Source organism: Hemicordylus capensis, chromosome 2 (genome assembly GCF_027244095.1).
Source record: "Hemicordylus capensis ecotype Gifberg chromosome 2, rHemCap1.1.pri, whole genome shotgun sequence".
Classification (NCBI taxonomy): Eukaryota; Metazoa; Chordata; class Lepidosauria; order Squamata; family Cordylidae; genus Hemicordylus; species Hemicordylus capensis.
This window is the reverse complement of record NC_069658.1, coordinates 213,555,339-213,570,218: the sequence shown is the minus strand read 5'-3', so window position 1 is coordinate 213,570,218 and position 14,880 is coordinate 213,555,339. Positions and strand designations below refer to the sequence as shown.

General features: G+C 49.3%; 1 protein-coding gene across 1 annotated transcript; it reads right to left on the bottom strand.

Moving 5' to 3' along the window:
* Positions 1 to 6,120: 6,120 nt before the first annotated feature.
* On the bottom strand, positions 6,121 to 13,794 carry LOC128341935 (uncharacterized). Its single transcript, XM_053288609.1, has 4 exons — positions 13,090 to 13,794; positions 11,933 to 11,999; positions 9,784 to 9,949; positions 6,121 to 7,965 (listed from the first exon to the last, which is right to left on the bottom strand). The coding sequence occupies exons 1-4, from the start codon at positions 13,459 to 13,461 to the stop codon at positions 7,839 to 7,841; spliced, it is 732 nt and encodes a 243-aa protein (XP_053144584.1). The 5' UTR covers positions 13,462 to 13,794; the 3' UTR covers positions 6,121 to 7,838.
* Positions 13,795 to 14,880: the final 1,086 nt, after the last annotated feature.

Genomic DNA, 14,880 nt, shown 5'->3' with positions numbered 1-14,880 from the left:
GTAAAAGAAAGGGAAGGGTGTATAAAGGCAATGGAGATCAACCAGCCAGCTAGCTGGCAAGACATTTGCTGGACAGGAAGGGGGAGGAGGAAAAAGGGAAGGGATCGGCAGCAGGTTCGCTGAAGGTCCATTAACAGAGTCAGCCAGGCCAGGGAGATGCTGCTAAGTGAGCAAAGTGACTCCTTTTAAAGGGGCGATTCTCTTCTATTTAGCAGGAGGAGAGCAACTGGCCCTATCCAACCCCAGCACGACATCCCTCCAGTGGCTGTTTCTGGTACCTGCCTTCTGTTTCTTTTTAGATGGGTTGTGAGCCCTTTGGTGATGTGGGAGGGGGCATCTTATTGATGTAGTATTTATTTATTTTTCCATGTGAACCACTTTGAGAACTTGGGTTGAAGATGTTCGTAGTCGTAGGATATGCCTGAGTAGGTGATTCGAAGAGGCTCAGGGCTTGGCAGAGCAGAGTGGGAGGATTTCCTGTGGGTCCAGAGGCTCCATGGGGGCCCGACCCAGAATGCTTGGCAGGCAGTCCTACAGTTTTCCCTTCTTTCTGACCAAGTTATGGTTTCAGTCCATTTTCATCACATAGGAAGCTGCCATATACTGAGTCAGGCCATTGGTCCATCTCGCTCAGTATTGTCTACACAGACTGGCAGCGGCTTCTCCAAGGTTGCAGGCAGGAATCCCTCTCAGCCCTGTCTTTGAGATGCCGCCAGGGAAGGAACTTGCAGCCTAGATGCTCTTCCCAGAGCGGCTCCATCCCCTCAGGGGAATCTCTTCCAGTGCTCAGATGTCTAGTCTCCCATCCATATGCAACCAGGGCAGACCCTGCTTAGCTAAGGGGACAATTCATGCTTGCTACCACAAGACCAGCTCTGTTCTCCACCTGCTGTCGTGGGACAGATCCATCCTTCCAGGACCCCAGTCTCATCGGTCAGCGTCAGGTGCGAAGCCAGCGGAACGGCAGCCTGTGTCTGGCCCCACTTGACGGCCCCTCTAGTTCTGCCCCATGTGTGTGACGTCACACGCACCGAGGCATGACTTGGGCTCCAGAAGAGCCCTGAGCAAGCGCTCCCCGGTCCTCTCCAGAGTGTGGGCGGAGGGAGTTTGGGCGGGGCTCTTCTGGAGCCTGAGCCATGCCCCCCCCCCGTGGGCTTCAGCGGCCCTTTTCGTTGGCGGCCCGGGTTCTTTGAACCCGTTCACACAATGGTGGCGCCGTCCCCGATCAGTTTAAACCAGCCTATTAAGATTATCACGGGAGGTTCCTCTGGTGGGGCTGCTGGCCTGTCTGGTGGCAACTCAAAGGAATGTCTTTTCTGTAGATGTCCCAGGACTGTGAAATGCACTTCCTCCTGCTGAGATCAGAGCTGCTCCATCCCCGATGGCTTTTAGGAAACAACTGAAGACACATCTCTTCAGCCAAGCTTTTTTAGTTGAAGTTTTCACGAATACGACAAATATCTATATACCGCTTTGCAACAAGAGTCCCCAAAGCGGTTGACAGAGACAAATAAATACATAAATAAATAAAAATGGCTCCCTGTCCCCAAGGAGCTCACAATCTTAAAAAAGAAACATAAGATAGACACCAGCAACAGCCACTGGAGGGATGCTGTGCTGGGGATGGATACGTCCAGTTGCTCTCCCCCTGCTAAATAAAGAGAATCGCCACTTTAACAAGGTACCACTTTGCTCAGTTAGCAGGGGTCGTTTAAGTTTTAGTTGAATTTTATTGATTGTTTTAACTGTTAATTTTAGATATGTTTTAAATGTGTTAATTTTTGTCTGTGTTATTGTAAAAAGGCTAGAGACTTTGGTAGTGGGCGGTATTAAAATATATTAAATCAATAAATCCTCCCTTCGGACAGGACCTCCCCTCACCCTTTGAATCCTTATCAAAGCAGGGAACGGGTCCTGCCCTTTTCCACACTGTCCTGTTGTACCTCAAAGTGTAAATCCATTCCTTTAACTGCTTTCTATCCTGTCTCTGGCATGTTTACTTTAGTGTCAGTAGGCACAGTTTAGGGAGAGAGGAGGAGAAAGAAGATAGGGGGGAGTTGAGAGTTATCTAGTTACCATCAATTCAGTGAGAGTTCCAGCAAGTCAGCCCGGATTGCAACAGATCAGCATCTCAAAAGGCATCTCAAAGAGAAAGGCCAAATGGCCCCCTAGGCAGTAAAACAATCCTGAGATGTGCTGGCAACAACGTCTCTAAGCAAACAACCTTCTTGGCTCATCCTTTTCCTACCATCCCATAGTTCATACTGGGACCTCTTAGCCATAGCAAAAGGGTTCTGTTCACTTGTGGGTCGAAACGGATGAAGCCGTTGGATGGGACGGGCCCGTGGTCCAGAACAAAGGGGAGCGAAGTTCAGAAACCCCAAACAGAGGCCGCACGAGCAGGAAGGAAAAGCAGGGGCCCGTCTCTAGTTGCCAAATTCTGGCTTTCTCAGTGCGGGTGCCTAATTTGCATATTATGTAAATTGGCTTGAAAATAAATTTTTGAGCAGAAGAGTGACTGCACGTTTTGCTCCATAACTCCACTTCTACAAGGGCTAGAGCTTAGCTTTTTTGTTTGTTTTTAATGAAAGTTGAAATCTCGGTGAATCTGGGTAGGCTAAGAAATCTGGGTGAGATGCTGAAAATCCAGGTGAAACCTGGAATTTCGGGGGGCAACTCTAGCCGTCTCCATCTGTTGGGCCACGGCCCGTTCTTGCCTAGCTCTATGGTAAACAGGGACTTGACTTCCAGGACTGGGGCTCTGTTTCCCCTTGCAGGAATATTCTAGGATTTTCCAGTATATTCTCCCTCTCTCTCATAACCTGTTTGGTGCTTGGTTTTCTCATAATCCAATTCCTGTTGCTTATAGCCTCATATTATTCCTGTTGCAAATTTGGATTGTTTTGGCGGCGTGGAGCCTTGCTTTTAGTGGGTATGAAACTGAGTTTTTTCATTCCACATACTTTAGACTTTCTACTTTCATTCCAAGAATATTGGGCGGGAAATTACTTATGTGTACACCTTTATTAGTCCACTTTCCAGTAGGCTTATGAGACCACTAGCACCCCACAACTTCACAACGCCTGGACTAATATGAACCAAATCAGCTACAGTCATAGGGACACATAGCGACACCTCAAAGGTGTAGTTTGTGATGATGTCATCCACCCCGTTTCAAAATGGCGGACACAAACTTTTGAGGCACAAGTGGGCGAACTTGAGGACTGTCTAACCGATTTGAACTGAACTTGGTACCGTTGTAGTGAGTGACATACAGGGCCACCTCAGTGGTGTAGTTTGTGATGCCATCATCCACCCTGATTCAACATGGACACATAAACCTTTGAAGTGCAAGAGATCTAACTTGTGGACCTTCAAATGAACCAGATTTAGTCCAGTTGGAGAGATAGTGAAAGGAAAATAGGCAGGTTAGTTCTTACTAGAACAACTTCTTGTGAGATTTGGTGTCGGTTTCTGGTGTGGATTAGCAAATCCACTTCCTGTTACTCACCTGCAGCACTTTCACCCTAAAGTGTTCCTCCTTAACATGTTTTTTTGAGGGGGGTTTCCCTGTGCTTCCCTCCCTTGGATGCTTTTGCAGAATGCCTATTTTTATTTTTCGCTTTAGATTAGCCTTCAAGGGTGTGTGAGCAGCAAGCAACTAGAACTCGAGTTCCTATGACACTCGGCCCAGAGATTTCTCCCCAGATGAGGAAATACAGAACTTGCTTAAAAATAAATAAATCATGCTTTCCTTTCCAGGAATTTATATCCTGCCTCTCCTTGGGAAAAACAAGCGCCAGAGGCCACTCATAAGGAGCTGCACAGAAAGCATCAAATCAGCTAAAATAGAGTCATACAGGTGAAACTCGGAAAATTAGAATATCGTGCAAAAGTCCATTAATTTCAGTAATGCAAATTAAAAGGTGAAACTGATATATGAGACAGACGCATTACATGCAAAGCGATATAAGTCAAGCCTTAATTTGTTATAATTGTGATGATCATGGCGTACAGCTCATGAAAACCCCAAATCCACAATCCCAGAAAATTAGAATATTACATGGAACCAAGAAGACAAGGATTGAAGAGTAGAACAATATCGGACCTCTGAAAAGTATACAGTGTACTGTGCTTGATTGGCCAGCAAACTCGCCTGACCTGACCCCATAGAGAATCTATGGGGCATTGCCAAGAGAAGGATGAGAGACATGAGACCAAACAATGCAGAAGAGCTGAAGGCCACTAATGAAGCATCCTGGTCTTCCATAATACCTCATCAGTGCCACAGGCTGATAGCATCCATGCCACGCCACATTGAGGCAGTAATTGCTGCAAAAGGGGCCCAAACCAAGTACTGAATACATATGCATGCTTATACTTTTCAGAGGTCCGATATTGTTCTATTCTTCAATCCTTGTCTTCTTGGTTCCATGTAATATTCTAATTTTCTGGGATTGTGGATTTGGGGTTTTCATGAGCTGTACGCCATGATCATCACAATTATAACAAACTAGTATTTTGAAGCCCGTTATAATAACGGGCGCTAACCTTTTCCTCTCCCCTTTACTGTTTTTTTTAAAAAAAAAAATACTGACGCCGCCGTTGCCGCCGAAGTCCCACCCTCCCTCCCTCCCAACTTCCGAAACCACCTTACCCCGGCCCGTGTCAGTTGAGAAAAGAAAGAACTAAATTGAAGAGGGAGAGAGGAGCTCGCAAGCAGTACTCCTCCCTCTGCAAAGCCTCTTTCCGAACTGGCGCTTGGGGCGGAAAGGACGCCTCTTGCGTCCTTTCCGCCCCAAGTGCCAGTTCGGGCAGAGCCTTTGCAGAGGGAGGAGCACTGCTTGCGAGCTCCTCTCTCCCTCTTCAATTTAGTTCTTTCTTTGCTCAACTGTCACAGGCCGGGGTAAGGTGGTTTCGGAAGTTGGGAGGGAGGGAGGGTGGGACTTTGGCGGCAGCGGCGGCGGCAGCATTTTCACTTTTAGTTTTCTTCGGCCTCCGCTCGGCCCCCGGTCCCGGCCTCCGTCTCCCTGGGCTGGTCTCGACCCCCGCCGCCATTCCCCCTCCTGCCACCCACCGCGGCCCGTGTCTCCGGCCGGGCTGGCCACCCAGGGCTCCGGCGGACCCACCGCCGCCGCCCGCGGCTCTGGCCGGGCCCTCCGCTGCCCAGGGCCGCTGCCTTGTCGCCGCGGCGTGTCCTCTGGCCAAGGCGGCGGCGGCCAGTGTCCCCCGGCGCCGCTCACCCGGCTTCTTCGGGGAGGCCGCTTCTGGCCGCCCAAGATGGCCACTGGGTGCCGGTGGTCGTGTCTCCCTTGCTCTGTTCTGGGCATGCGCTCTGCGCATGCCCAGAACAGGCCAGGGAGGCACGGACACACGCTTGGTGTCCGTCCACGGACGGACACCAAGGGTTTTATTATAGAGGATTAAGGCTTGACTTATCTCGCTTTGCATGTAATGTGTCTGTCTCATATATCAGTTTCACCTTTTAATTTGCATTACTGAAATTAATGGACTTTTGCACGATATTCTAATTTTCCGAGTTTCACCTGTAGTTGCAGAGAGAATGAAGAGTTGACGGAGTAATTTTTTTTAAACTTTGCTGTCAAATGCATCACACAGTTTGACCACACACTGCTGATCAAAAGCATGGAGGAAAAGAGAGCTCGTCAGACAGCAGCAAAAGACTGGCCCTGGAACCCAGGGAGAAGGCAACACTCCAAAGTGCATCCAAAAGAGAGCTGGGGATGCTAGAACAAGACAGACCCATCTTCAGACAAGAGTCCTTTGGGCTGCTTTTCTGTGCCGGGCTGTCCCAACTGGGGGGTCCAGGCCTGCCTGCCTGCCTGGGCTGCTCCCTTTGGCCTGCCTACTGGAAGTGTTGCTTGCTACCATGAGTTTCAGAAGCCGTTGGGCTGTGTCCGGATGTCTTGAAGAGGGTCCCCTTGGGGCAACCTGTCCCAAACTTGGCAGATGAAATCTCTGGAACAATACTTGTAAGTTCAAGGAATGCACTTGTACAGAGGCAGGGAAAGGAGGTCCCAGGCAGCGAGTCAACAAACCCCGGACTGGGGAAACTCTGCAGAGGCTGACTGTCCCCTTCTCCAGCATTGGCCACACAACTTCCGTGGTATTATTTTATTTATGGATTTATTATTTATTCCATTTCTATACCAGCCTCCCAAAAATGGCTCAGGGTGGTTTACACAGAGAAATAATCAATAAATAAAGATGGATCCCTGTCCCCAGAGGGCTCACAGTCTAAAAAGAAACATAAGATAGACACCAGCAACAGTCACTGGAGGGGTGCTGTGCTGGGGGTGGATAGGGCCAGTTGCTCTCCCCCTGCTAAATAAAAAGAATCACCATGTTCAAAGGTGCCTCTTTGCCAAGTTATCAGGCAAAGTTTACTTATTTAACATATATTATACCACCCCAAACTTATGTCTCTGGACGGTTTACAAGAAGATAAAAACAACAGTAAAACATTAGTTTAAAAACAAAAACAAGAAATTTAAAACACAACAACTTAATTAAAAAACCCCCACAATATTCTAAAACAACATTACGAACAATCAAAACAGTAGCAATTAAAAGCCTATTAGCCACTCCCCTTGATGCCGGATGCGGGGAGAGTGGCTATTGTTCAGGAAAGGGCCTGCCCAGAGCCTCTCCTGTCCTTCCCACTCAGTGTTTTGTTCAAATTCTGCCTGGGTAGGCACCCCACCCTGCGCCATCCCAACTCAGCCATTGGCGAGCACTGCGTTAGCCGGCTAAGTGTGGGAGGGGGCAAGGGGGGTGCCCTGGCTGGGGGCAAGGTGGTGTCTTGGCACCCACCCCCACCAGACCCTGGTGGCCGAGGGACGGTTCTCCCCACCCCACCCTCTTGCTCCTTTGCCCTTGATGCCCAAAGGCAGAGAGTCAGTTCCATCTGGAGAGAGGCCTTAGGCAGGGAGGGGAGCAAGACGGAATTAACCCACCCCATCCCGGCCACCAGTCAGAAACATAAGCTCTGTTCCTCTTGTCAGTCTCGGATAGATCAGTGAGGGCCCTCAGAAAGCCGAGACTCTCTCAGAAGCCACTCTTGGCCTATAACTCTTTTTGGAAAGATGCATGTAGTGAAAGGTATGTGTGTAAGGAGGAGAGCTGGTCTTGTGGTAGCAAGCATGAATTGCCCCCTTGGCTAAGCAGGGTCTGCCCTGGCTTGCATTTGAATGGGAGACGACATGTGTGAGCACCATCAGATATTCCCCTCAGGGCATGGGGCTGCTCTGGGTAGAGCCCCCACCTGCTTGCACGCAGAAGTTCTTTCCCTGGCATCTCCCAAGATATCTGTCATCATATCGGGCCGAGAGAGACTCCTGCCCGTAACCTTGGAGAAGCCGCTGCCAGTCTGTGTAGACAGTACTGAGCTAGATGGACCAAGGGTCTGACTCAGTAGGAGGCAGCTTCCTGTGTTCCTATGTGCACATAAATACCCTGAAATAGTAATTCACCTGGAAATGTTTCCTACGGTTGTGCTGGATCTTTCACAAGAAACGGACATCTTTCTAGACTGAGCTGCTCATTTTACCTTTGTTGAAAATGTCTATAAGACAGTTGCCTTTAAAAAAGATCCCACAAAAAAACAGAAAGCGCGTCAGGTGCAACTCTTGGGAAATAAGTCAGGCACTGCAGCAGTCTGTCCACGTGTCACAGACCAGGATGCAAACTATTTAAGGAAAATACAAACATTACTGCAGCAAGCTAGCCCGTAAGGTTGGCTCGTTACTAGATACCTGCCGTGTTCAAAAAGGCTAGAGAGGGGCCTTTCCCTTGATGGCCACAAGGTGGTGATGGAGTCAAAGACGGAGAAGGAGGAGCCCTGCCAGAACCAGTAGGACAAGGGCTTGGCTCAGATCATGGAATATGGACCCACTCCTTGCTTGTGCGTTATATAGCTGCTCCCGCAGGTCCCTGTTTCGCTGCCTGGGGAACGAGAGAGAGGGTTCGTTAGGAGCAGGCGGAGATGCTGCAATAGCGTGAACGGGCCGCCTCTGTTACGCTCCTTTTTGGAGGAACAGAGGAATCCCCAGCGAGTTATGGAGGGGTCTGTCGCTTTGGGAGAGGGGTCACTGCTAGAGCCACAGCCTGTTGTGGAGTTCTGGAGAGCTGTCCCCTGTTGGAAACAGGATGCTAGACCCAGCTTGGTCCGATCCAGCAGGGCTCTGCGTTCTTTGATGCAATTTACGACAAGATGCCACTAGCGAAGACGGATTGGGGAGGAGATTGATGTTTATAGAAGGCCCGTTCAGTGTTCTCTCTAATTCTTTTCATCTGTGTGCGGAATGAATTTTGTTCTGGGTGGCAATATCAAGGCAGTGTGCGCGCAAATGCATTCAGAGTGGGATCCTTGAGCGGGATCTAAAATTCACTGAGTGGACATCAAAATATTTGTGAGCGCGCGCACATGCTCACGCCTTAGAGGGAACACTGGGCCCGTTGATTAGTGGCTGTCAGTTAAGAATGAAGCCTCCAGATGTCAAGGCAGTCTACTCTGGGCACCTGATGCTGGGAGAAACGGGGAGTGGCCATCAGCTTTAAGCAGAGGCGTATCTAGGGAAAATAGCGCATAAGGCAAGCACTGAAATTGCGCCTCCTATCCAAACACCTGACATCCATCTTTCAGATAACTTTACCATAATATCAGCTCAAAAATACACGTCAAGCTCATTAATCTTTTAATATTTCAAAAACTATTTAGCAGTGGACGTAGCCAGACCAAAAAATGCTGGAGAACTACAAATTTCAGTATGCTGGGGCTCATGAAATACCCAAATACTATGTGGAGATGTACTTGGAAAATTAAACAGAAGTGCCTGCCTAATTCTTTACTATGCATTGTAGCATCACCATTACATAAGTTTCAAAGATAAATGGAGAATTTGACTTTTCCCAGATACTCTGAAAATAATTAAAGGATATGCAGAGTAAACTGTGTCACTGCTTGGAATATATTCTAGTCTTTCAGAAAGACAGTTAAAATGAGAGAAAGAGAGCAAGAAACTCCCAGTGGGCCTTAATTCTAAGGATTTCACACTGATTCAAAGACAAACTCACCATTAATAGCCATATTATTAAGACATCACATTTAACTCACTTATCACAAGAAGCAAAGTAAGAGCAAATGAATACAATCCTAGCTCATAAGCTTCAGCTCAGTATTCACAAGCCCTGATTCTCTGTACATAGTGCCAAACTAAATATGTGTACAGTGACTTATATTATATTAAAATTTTTTAAAAAAGTTTTTTACCTGTAGCCCCTTCGGGGGGCTTCCTAAAGGCCATGGGGGGGGGTCTGCAAAGGTTCCCCCTCCCTCCGCTGGCCTCTAGGGCCTCTCATGGACCTTTTGAACATGTGCAGTGGCCATTTTTGAAAATAAAATTTGTTTTAAAAAATGGCTGCTGAAAACAAAATGGCCGCTGTGCATGCTCAAATGGCCTTTGCAAGGCCTGGCATGGCCTAGGGCCTCACAGAGACCATTTGAGCATGTGTGGAGGCCATTTTGTTTTCGGCGGCCATTTAATTTTTTTTTAAATTTTAAAAAATGGTGCCCTCCCTTCAAGAGGCACCCGGGGCACGTGCCCTGCCTGCCCTACCCTAGATACGCCCCTGGCTTTGAGTCCCACTTGTGGGCTTCTCAGTGGCATGTGGCTGTCACTGTTGGAAGCAAGATGCTGGGCTAGAGAAACCCTTTGACTCAAACCTGCAAGAGAGAGGAACATGTGTCCTATTTAATCTCACCATTCCTGCTGTAACTTCCGCTGGACAGCTTCCAACTGCTGCGATTTGGCGTAAACGCTCTGCTGGGCAGCTTCCAACTGCTGCGATTGGGTGTAAGCGTTCTGCTGGGCAGCTTCCAACTGCTGTGATTGGGTGGAAACTTTCTGCTGGAGGTGTTGGATTTCTTCTAAAATAGGAAGCCAAACGCCAGTCGGATACCGGATCAAGCATTTTACCTGGACAATTGCCCTTCATTTGCCTCCTCTGCTAGGGTGCAAATTCTGCCCTCTGTACAAGCTGCAAACTTGTTTCCAGAATCATGTGTAATGAGACCTGGAGAAGGGCAGCATACAGCAGCAGCAGCCCTCTTCTGGGACTGGAACCCGTGACTGCAAACAACAGACTGGAAAAAGCCTCAACATGGTGAGACTGGACTGGGAGAAGAACAGAAACAATGAATCTGGACTATTTTTAGTGATTAGTTCATCTGGGGCGAGGACTGTTCAGGCCCTACAGAGCCCAGACAAACCCAACCACTCACACAAGCATCAACTGCAAAAATCTAAAATGGCCCCACCAGCCCTCTCACATGGCCTCTCTCATCCTGAGGCCTTTGGGCTCAATTGCTTTACAGCGATTTCTGTAAGCAGAAGCAGATTTTGTAAAGCTTAACACAACAGGAAAACAAAGCAAGGGAGTACTACAAGAGAACTACAACATAAAAGGGAACTGGGCAGCCTTGAACAGGGTTAAACACAAGCCCAAGCATGCAAAAGGTCAGGATGAGCTCTAGCCAATAGCTCATGATTTGCAGAGAAAGGAAACCATGTTAGTGGTGAGGATTCCCGCCCCAATGAAATGGAGCTTTGTCAGTGTGTTTGCAAATGTTTTAATCTGGATAAGGTTTATATTTTAATAATAATAATAATAATAATAATAATAATAATAATAATAATAATAAACAACTTTTATACTGCCCTTCTAAAAGGCTCAGGGAGGTTTAAATTAAAACACCATTAAAATCAGTTAATAATTAAAACAAAAATGTTTAATTTTAAGCTGTGCAGGAACCACTTCAGATGCCTTTTTTAAAAAAAAGACAAATATGTAGCATAAAACCTTTAATAAAGGTATAAGAGGAAACTGGCTTTGGGGAGTCAATAAGCGATTCGGGACATATAAAGGAAATTGCTTTTAGATGCTGACTTGTGGAACTCCCTGCCACATAACTGTGTGTTGTTGGTACACATGCAGCCAGCATGTTGCTTGACAATAATCTTTTTAGGGAAGCAGAGTTTGTAAAAAGTAACTCCACAGGTAGCCAGAGCAAGGACGTACTGCAAAAGGAAAAGAAAGGAAAGGTTGTGCCGTTGAGTCAGTGTCAACTCTTAGCGCCCACAGAGCCCTGTGGTTTCTTAGCAGAATACAGGAGGGGTTTACCATTGCCGTCTCCAGCACAATATGAGATTATGCCTTTCAGCATCTTCCTATATTGCTGCTGCCCGATATAGGTGTTTCCCATAGTCTGGGAAACACACCAGCGGGGATTTGAACCCACAGCCTCCTGCTCTCTAGGCAAGTTGCTTCACTGCTGTGAGAACTGCAGCATAAACAAAAATGAGCAGCCTTCCACAGAAGGCAGTACAGGATTGGATGCTTTTGGGGTTAAATGCAAGCCCAGGCATGCAAAAGGTCAGGATGAGCAATTTGTGTGGCTGCAGCCAATTGCTCAGGATTTGCAGAGAAATGAAACTGTGCCAGTGGATTTGCAGGGAAACGAAACTGTGTCCCACCCGCCCCTAGTGGAATGTTGTCAATGTGTTTGCAAATGCTTTAATCTGGATTTTGTTTATAGTTTTTATTTTACCTTGTGCAGGACACTACCTCAGATGCCTTTTTTTTAAAAAGGCAGCATAAAACCTTTTAGAGAGGCGTAAGAGGAAGTTTGCTTTGGAGAGTTAATAAGAGACTTGTGATAGCAAAAGAAATTGGGTTTTTAAAAGTGCATTGCACTTGCATTGTTAACTTGTGGAACTCACTGCCACAGAATGCAGTGGCTCCAATAGCTAACTGGGCATTACTGGAGTGGAGGTCAAGCAGGGGAGGACTCCAGAAGGCAGCAACATCCCCACACACACAGCGATTCAGCTTGGCAGCAGAGTTGTCTCACCACGGAGTCTGCGGTTCTCGGAATCACTTTCTTCCCTCTGGGACTTGATGTTTTTTTGCAAGGTGTTCTGGAGGGAGATGGAAAACAAAAAGGGAGAGGCAGCTGTGCCAAAGACACCATTTCTCTGGACAATAATGATGCCAGCTAAAGCCTTGCCCCCCACAACCCCTCGGGTCTCCAGAATCGTCCCATCCGATCCAGGGATCTCGCCTCCTTGGCCTGTCGGTCTGCTTCGAGTGTCGGACTAGGAGACCCCAGTTGACCTCCCCACTCAGCCACAGTGACTATGCTCTGCACGCGTTCTCCCCGGAAGGAACATTTCAGCACGCTTCTCACCCCAGGTCCTGTCCCACTAGGAGAGGCAGCATGGTGCAGTGGTTAAAGCGAAAGTCCGACTAGCATAGAAAACAGCCAGACCCAAATCCCCACTTGGCCATGAATCTCGCTGGGTGGATTTGTGTTAATTGCAGTCTCTCTCTGCCCAAGCTCTCTCACAGGGTTGCCGTGCAGGTAAGAGAGCTGGGAGGGGGAAGGAAGCCACCCACGGTGCCTTGGGCTCCCCGGAGATAAATGGACCGCATTTGCTACTCATGCAGACGTGTAAACACTGCAATATTTGAATACGGCCAAGAATTCCCAAAATGTGCGTTCTAAGGGAGGTGGGTGGGGGGGAACCCCGTGGATGCTAAAATAAGTAGATGCCACTTCTCAAGAACAGGGAAAAGAGTTCTCAAAGCAGTTTAAAGGGATGAGGAAATGGTTCCTTGTCCCCCAAGGGCTTACAATCTCCAAAAGGAAACACAAGGGGGACCCCACAAACAGCCATGGAGGGGATGCCCTGCTGGGCTGAAGAGGGACAACTGCTCTCCCCCCCCAAACAGAAGAGTCCCCCCACCTTAGAAAAGGGGGCTCTTGAGCCAGTTAGCAGGGCTGGTTCCAAAATGCAAGAGGGGCCTGAAGATGGCTCCCTGCCCCAAAGGGCTTACAGTCTGAACACAAAACACTCCAGCTAGACGCTTTTGCTGGGCTAAACCCGAAGAGAGCCCCCCACCCCCCAAAAAGGCGCCCCTTGGCCCAATTGGCAGAGGAAGGTTTGCCCCAAGCCGCCGCCTTGGAAGTCCAAGCCTGTTCTTTAAAGGGGGTCCAGAGCATCTTACCAGCTCCTTCCGGCAGGTATCCCAGCCCTGCTGGGCTTGGCCAAGGCTTCGGTTGGTGGCCCCCAGCTCAGCCCGCAGCCGGGCTCCCTCCTCCTTGGCCCGGGCCTCTGCTGCCTCCAACTCTGCCCTGTCCTTTCTGAAGGAGGCTTCCAGGGCCGTCGTCTGCGCCTGCAGCTGGCATGCCCCCAACTGGACGCCCCGTTTCCAATGCAGGTAGAAGCCCAAGAAAGTGAGGCATAGCACGGCCAGAACAACCCCCATCACCGCACACTGGATGACTGGCTTGCCCAGCCTGCATCTGCCTCTCTTCTCCAGACAGTCCATGCTTTCAGTGGTCGGGAGAGGCTGGTAGGAAACGTCTCTGACCATCATGTGGGGCTCCCAGGAGGCCCCTTGATCACAAAAATCCTGAATCCGAGGCCCTTGATCACGCCTCCTCGAGGCAGCTCAGCAGGGGAAGGGAAACTCCTGCCTGTCCCCTTGGCAGTCCGAGCTGGCGGCTGCTCTTCTTCCAGGCCCTCCCCTACTTCCTCAGTGCTGGAGAGAGAGAGAGAGAGAGAGAGCCTCCCTTCGCTTGCAAAACTTTGCACCATTTCAAAGTAAAGGCACATCAGAGCACCGAAAACCGAAACTCACGAAAGACAGACACTGCTCTACTGCCAGCAGAGGGCCCAGAGGTGCACCTAGAGAATTTGGGAGCCTGGACCTAAAAGCCTGTGGAGGCCCCCTCTCCCCCTCACAAATTATGCATCATCTTGCTTGGCCGGGTGACCACACCTAGGGGCTGTGGAGACCCAGGGCTTTGGCCCCAAAGTCCAGGGGTAAGAGCACCTCTGGAAGGGCAGAGTTTCCTTCCAGGTGTTTCTCGCCTATAAGTCAAGGAGCTGATGCTCCAGCGCCTTCTGGTCCCTGCAAAGGTTGAGTTCTCCTTCCTCCAGATGTGTGGGTCTTACAGAGGCGCTCTAACCCCTGGACTTTGGGGCCGAGGTCCAGGGCCTCCACATCCCCTGGGAGCCCCCCAATCCTCTTTAGTCTGTCCTGGGTGGTGCGGTTTGTGCCCTCAAGAACTTACATGTTAAAAACGATGCTTAAGTTGCAGCAGCAGGGGGGCTCCAAAGGCCTTTAGGTCCAGGCTCCAAAATTACCTAGATGCACCTCTGGGTCTTTAGGTGGATGGGTCAAGGGCATGAATGCACTGGTCCTGTTGGAGATGGACTTCCAGTGCATCGACCTTTTGCACCAACTGAGAGCTTGCTTGGGGCTCTCCGAAACCCGGGCATGGGCGTGGGGAGTTCGTTTGGGGCTCTTCCGGAGCCTGAGCCATGCGCCCCTGCGGGCATGGAAACTGAACTCTTGGATAGTGCTCTCTCCAGAACAAGGAGTCCCAAAGCTCCGAGCCCCTCCCCACAATCACTCCCAAACCCCACCCCACACATCTGCCATTCTGGTCCACAGTTCCGCGGCCAGAAGCAGCCCCCACAAAACCGCGGCAGCCAGCAACCCCGCATCAGCAACTCCGCAGCACGGTCCAGTTTATTGGCCTGCCCCCCAGGGGAGTCCGTTGCAGCCCAACTAACCTCTATCACTTGACCTCTCAGTGAAGAGTGGGCGCATGGCGAGATACCTGCAGAGAGGACGGGCTAAACAAGGGCGGCTGATGAAATTGGTGTGCTGTAATTTGGTATTTTTGCAATCCTGTGAAATATGTGAAAGCCGCGCAACTGTGCCATCGGTGATGGCCATTTGTAAACATACGTACTGATGTGGGAAGATCAACAATGTCATTACAAC

Excerpts from the sequence above, each read along its gene's own strand:
- LOC128341935 (XM_053288609.1), bottom strand. The coding sequence starts at position 13,461 with ATGATGGTCAGAGACGTTTCCTACCAGCCTCTCCCGACCACTGAAAGC. Across the intron at positions 12,000-13,089 it reads ATACCTGCCGGAAGGAGCTG|AACACCTTGCAAAAAAACAT; the intron begins GTAAGATGCTCT and ends ATCTCCCTCCAG. Across the intron at positions 7,966-9,783 it reads CGGAAGTTACAGCAGGAATG|GCAGCGAAACAGGGACCTGC; the intron begins GTGAGATTAAAT and ends CTCGTTCCCCAG.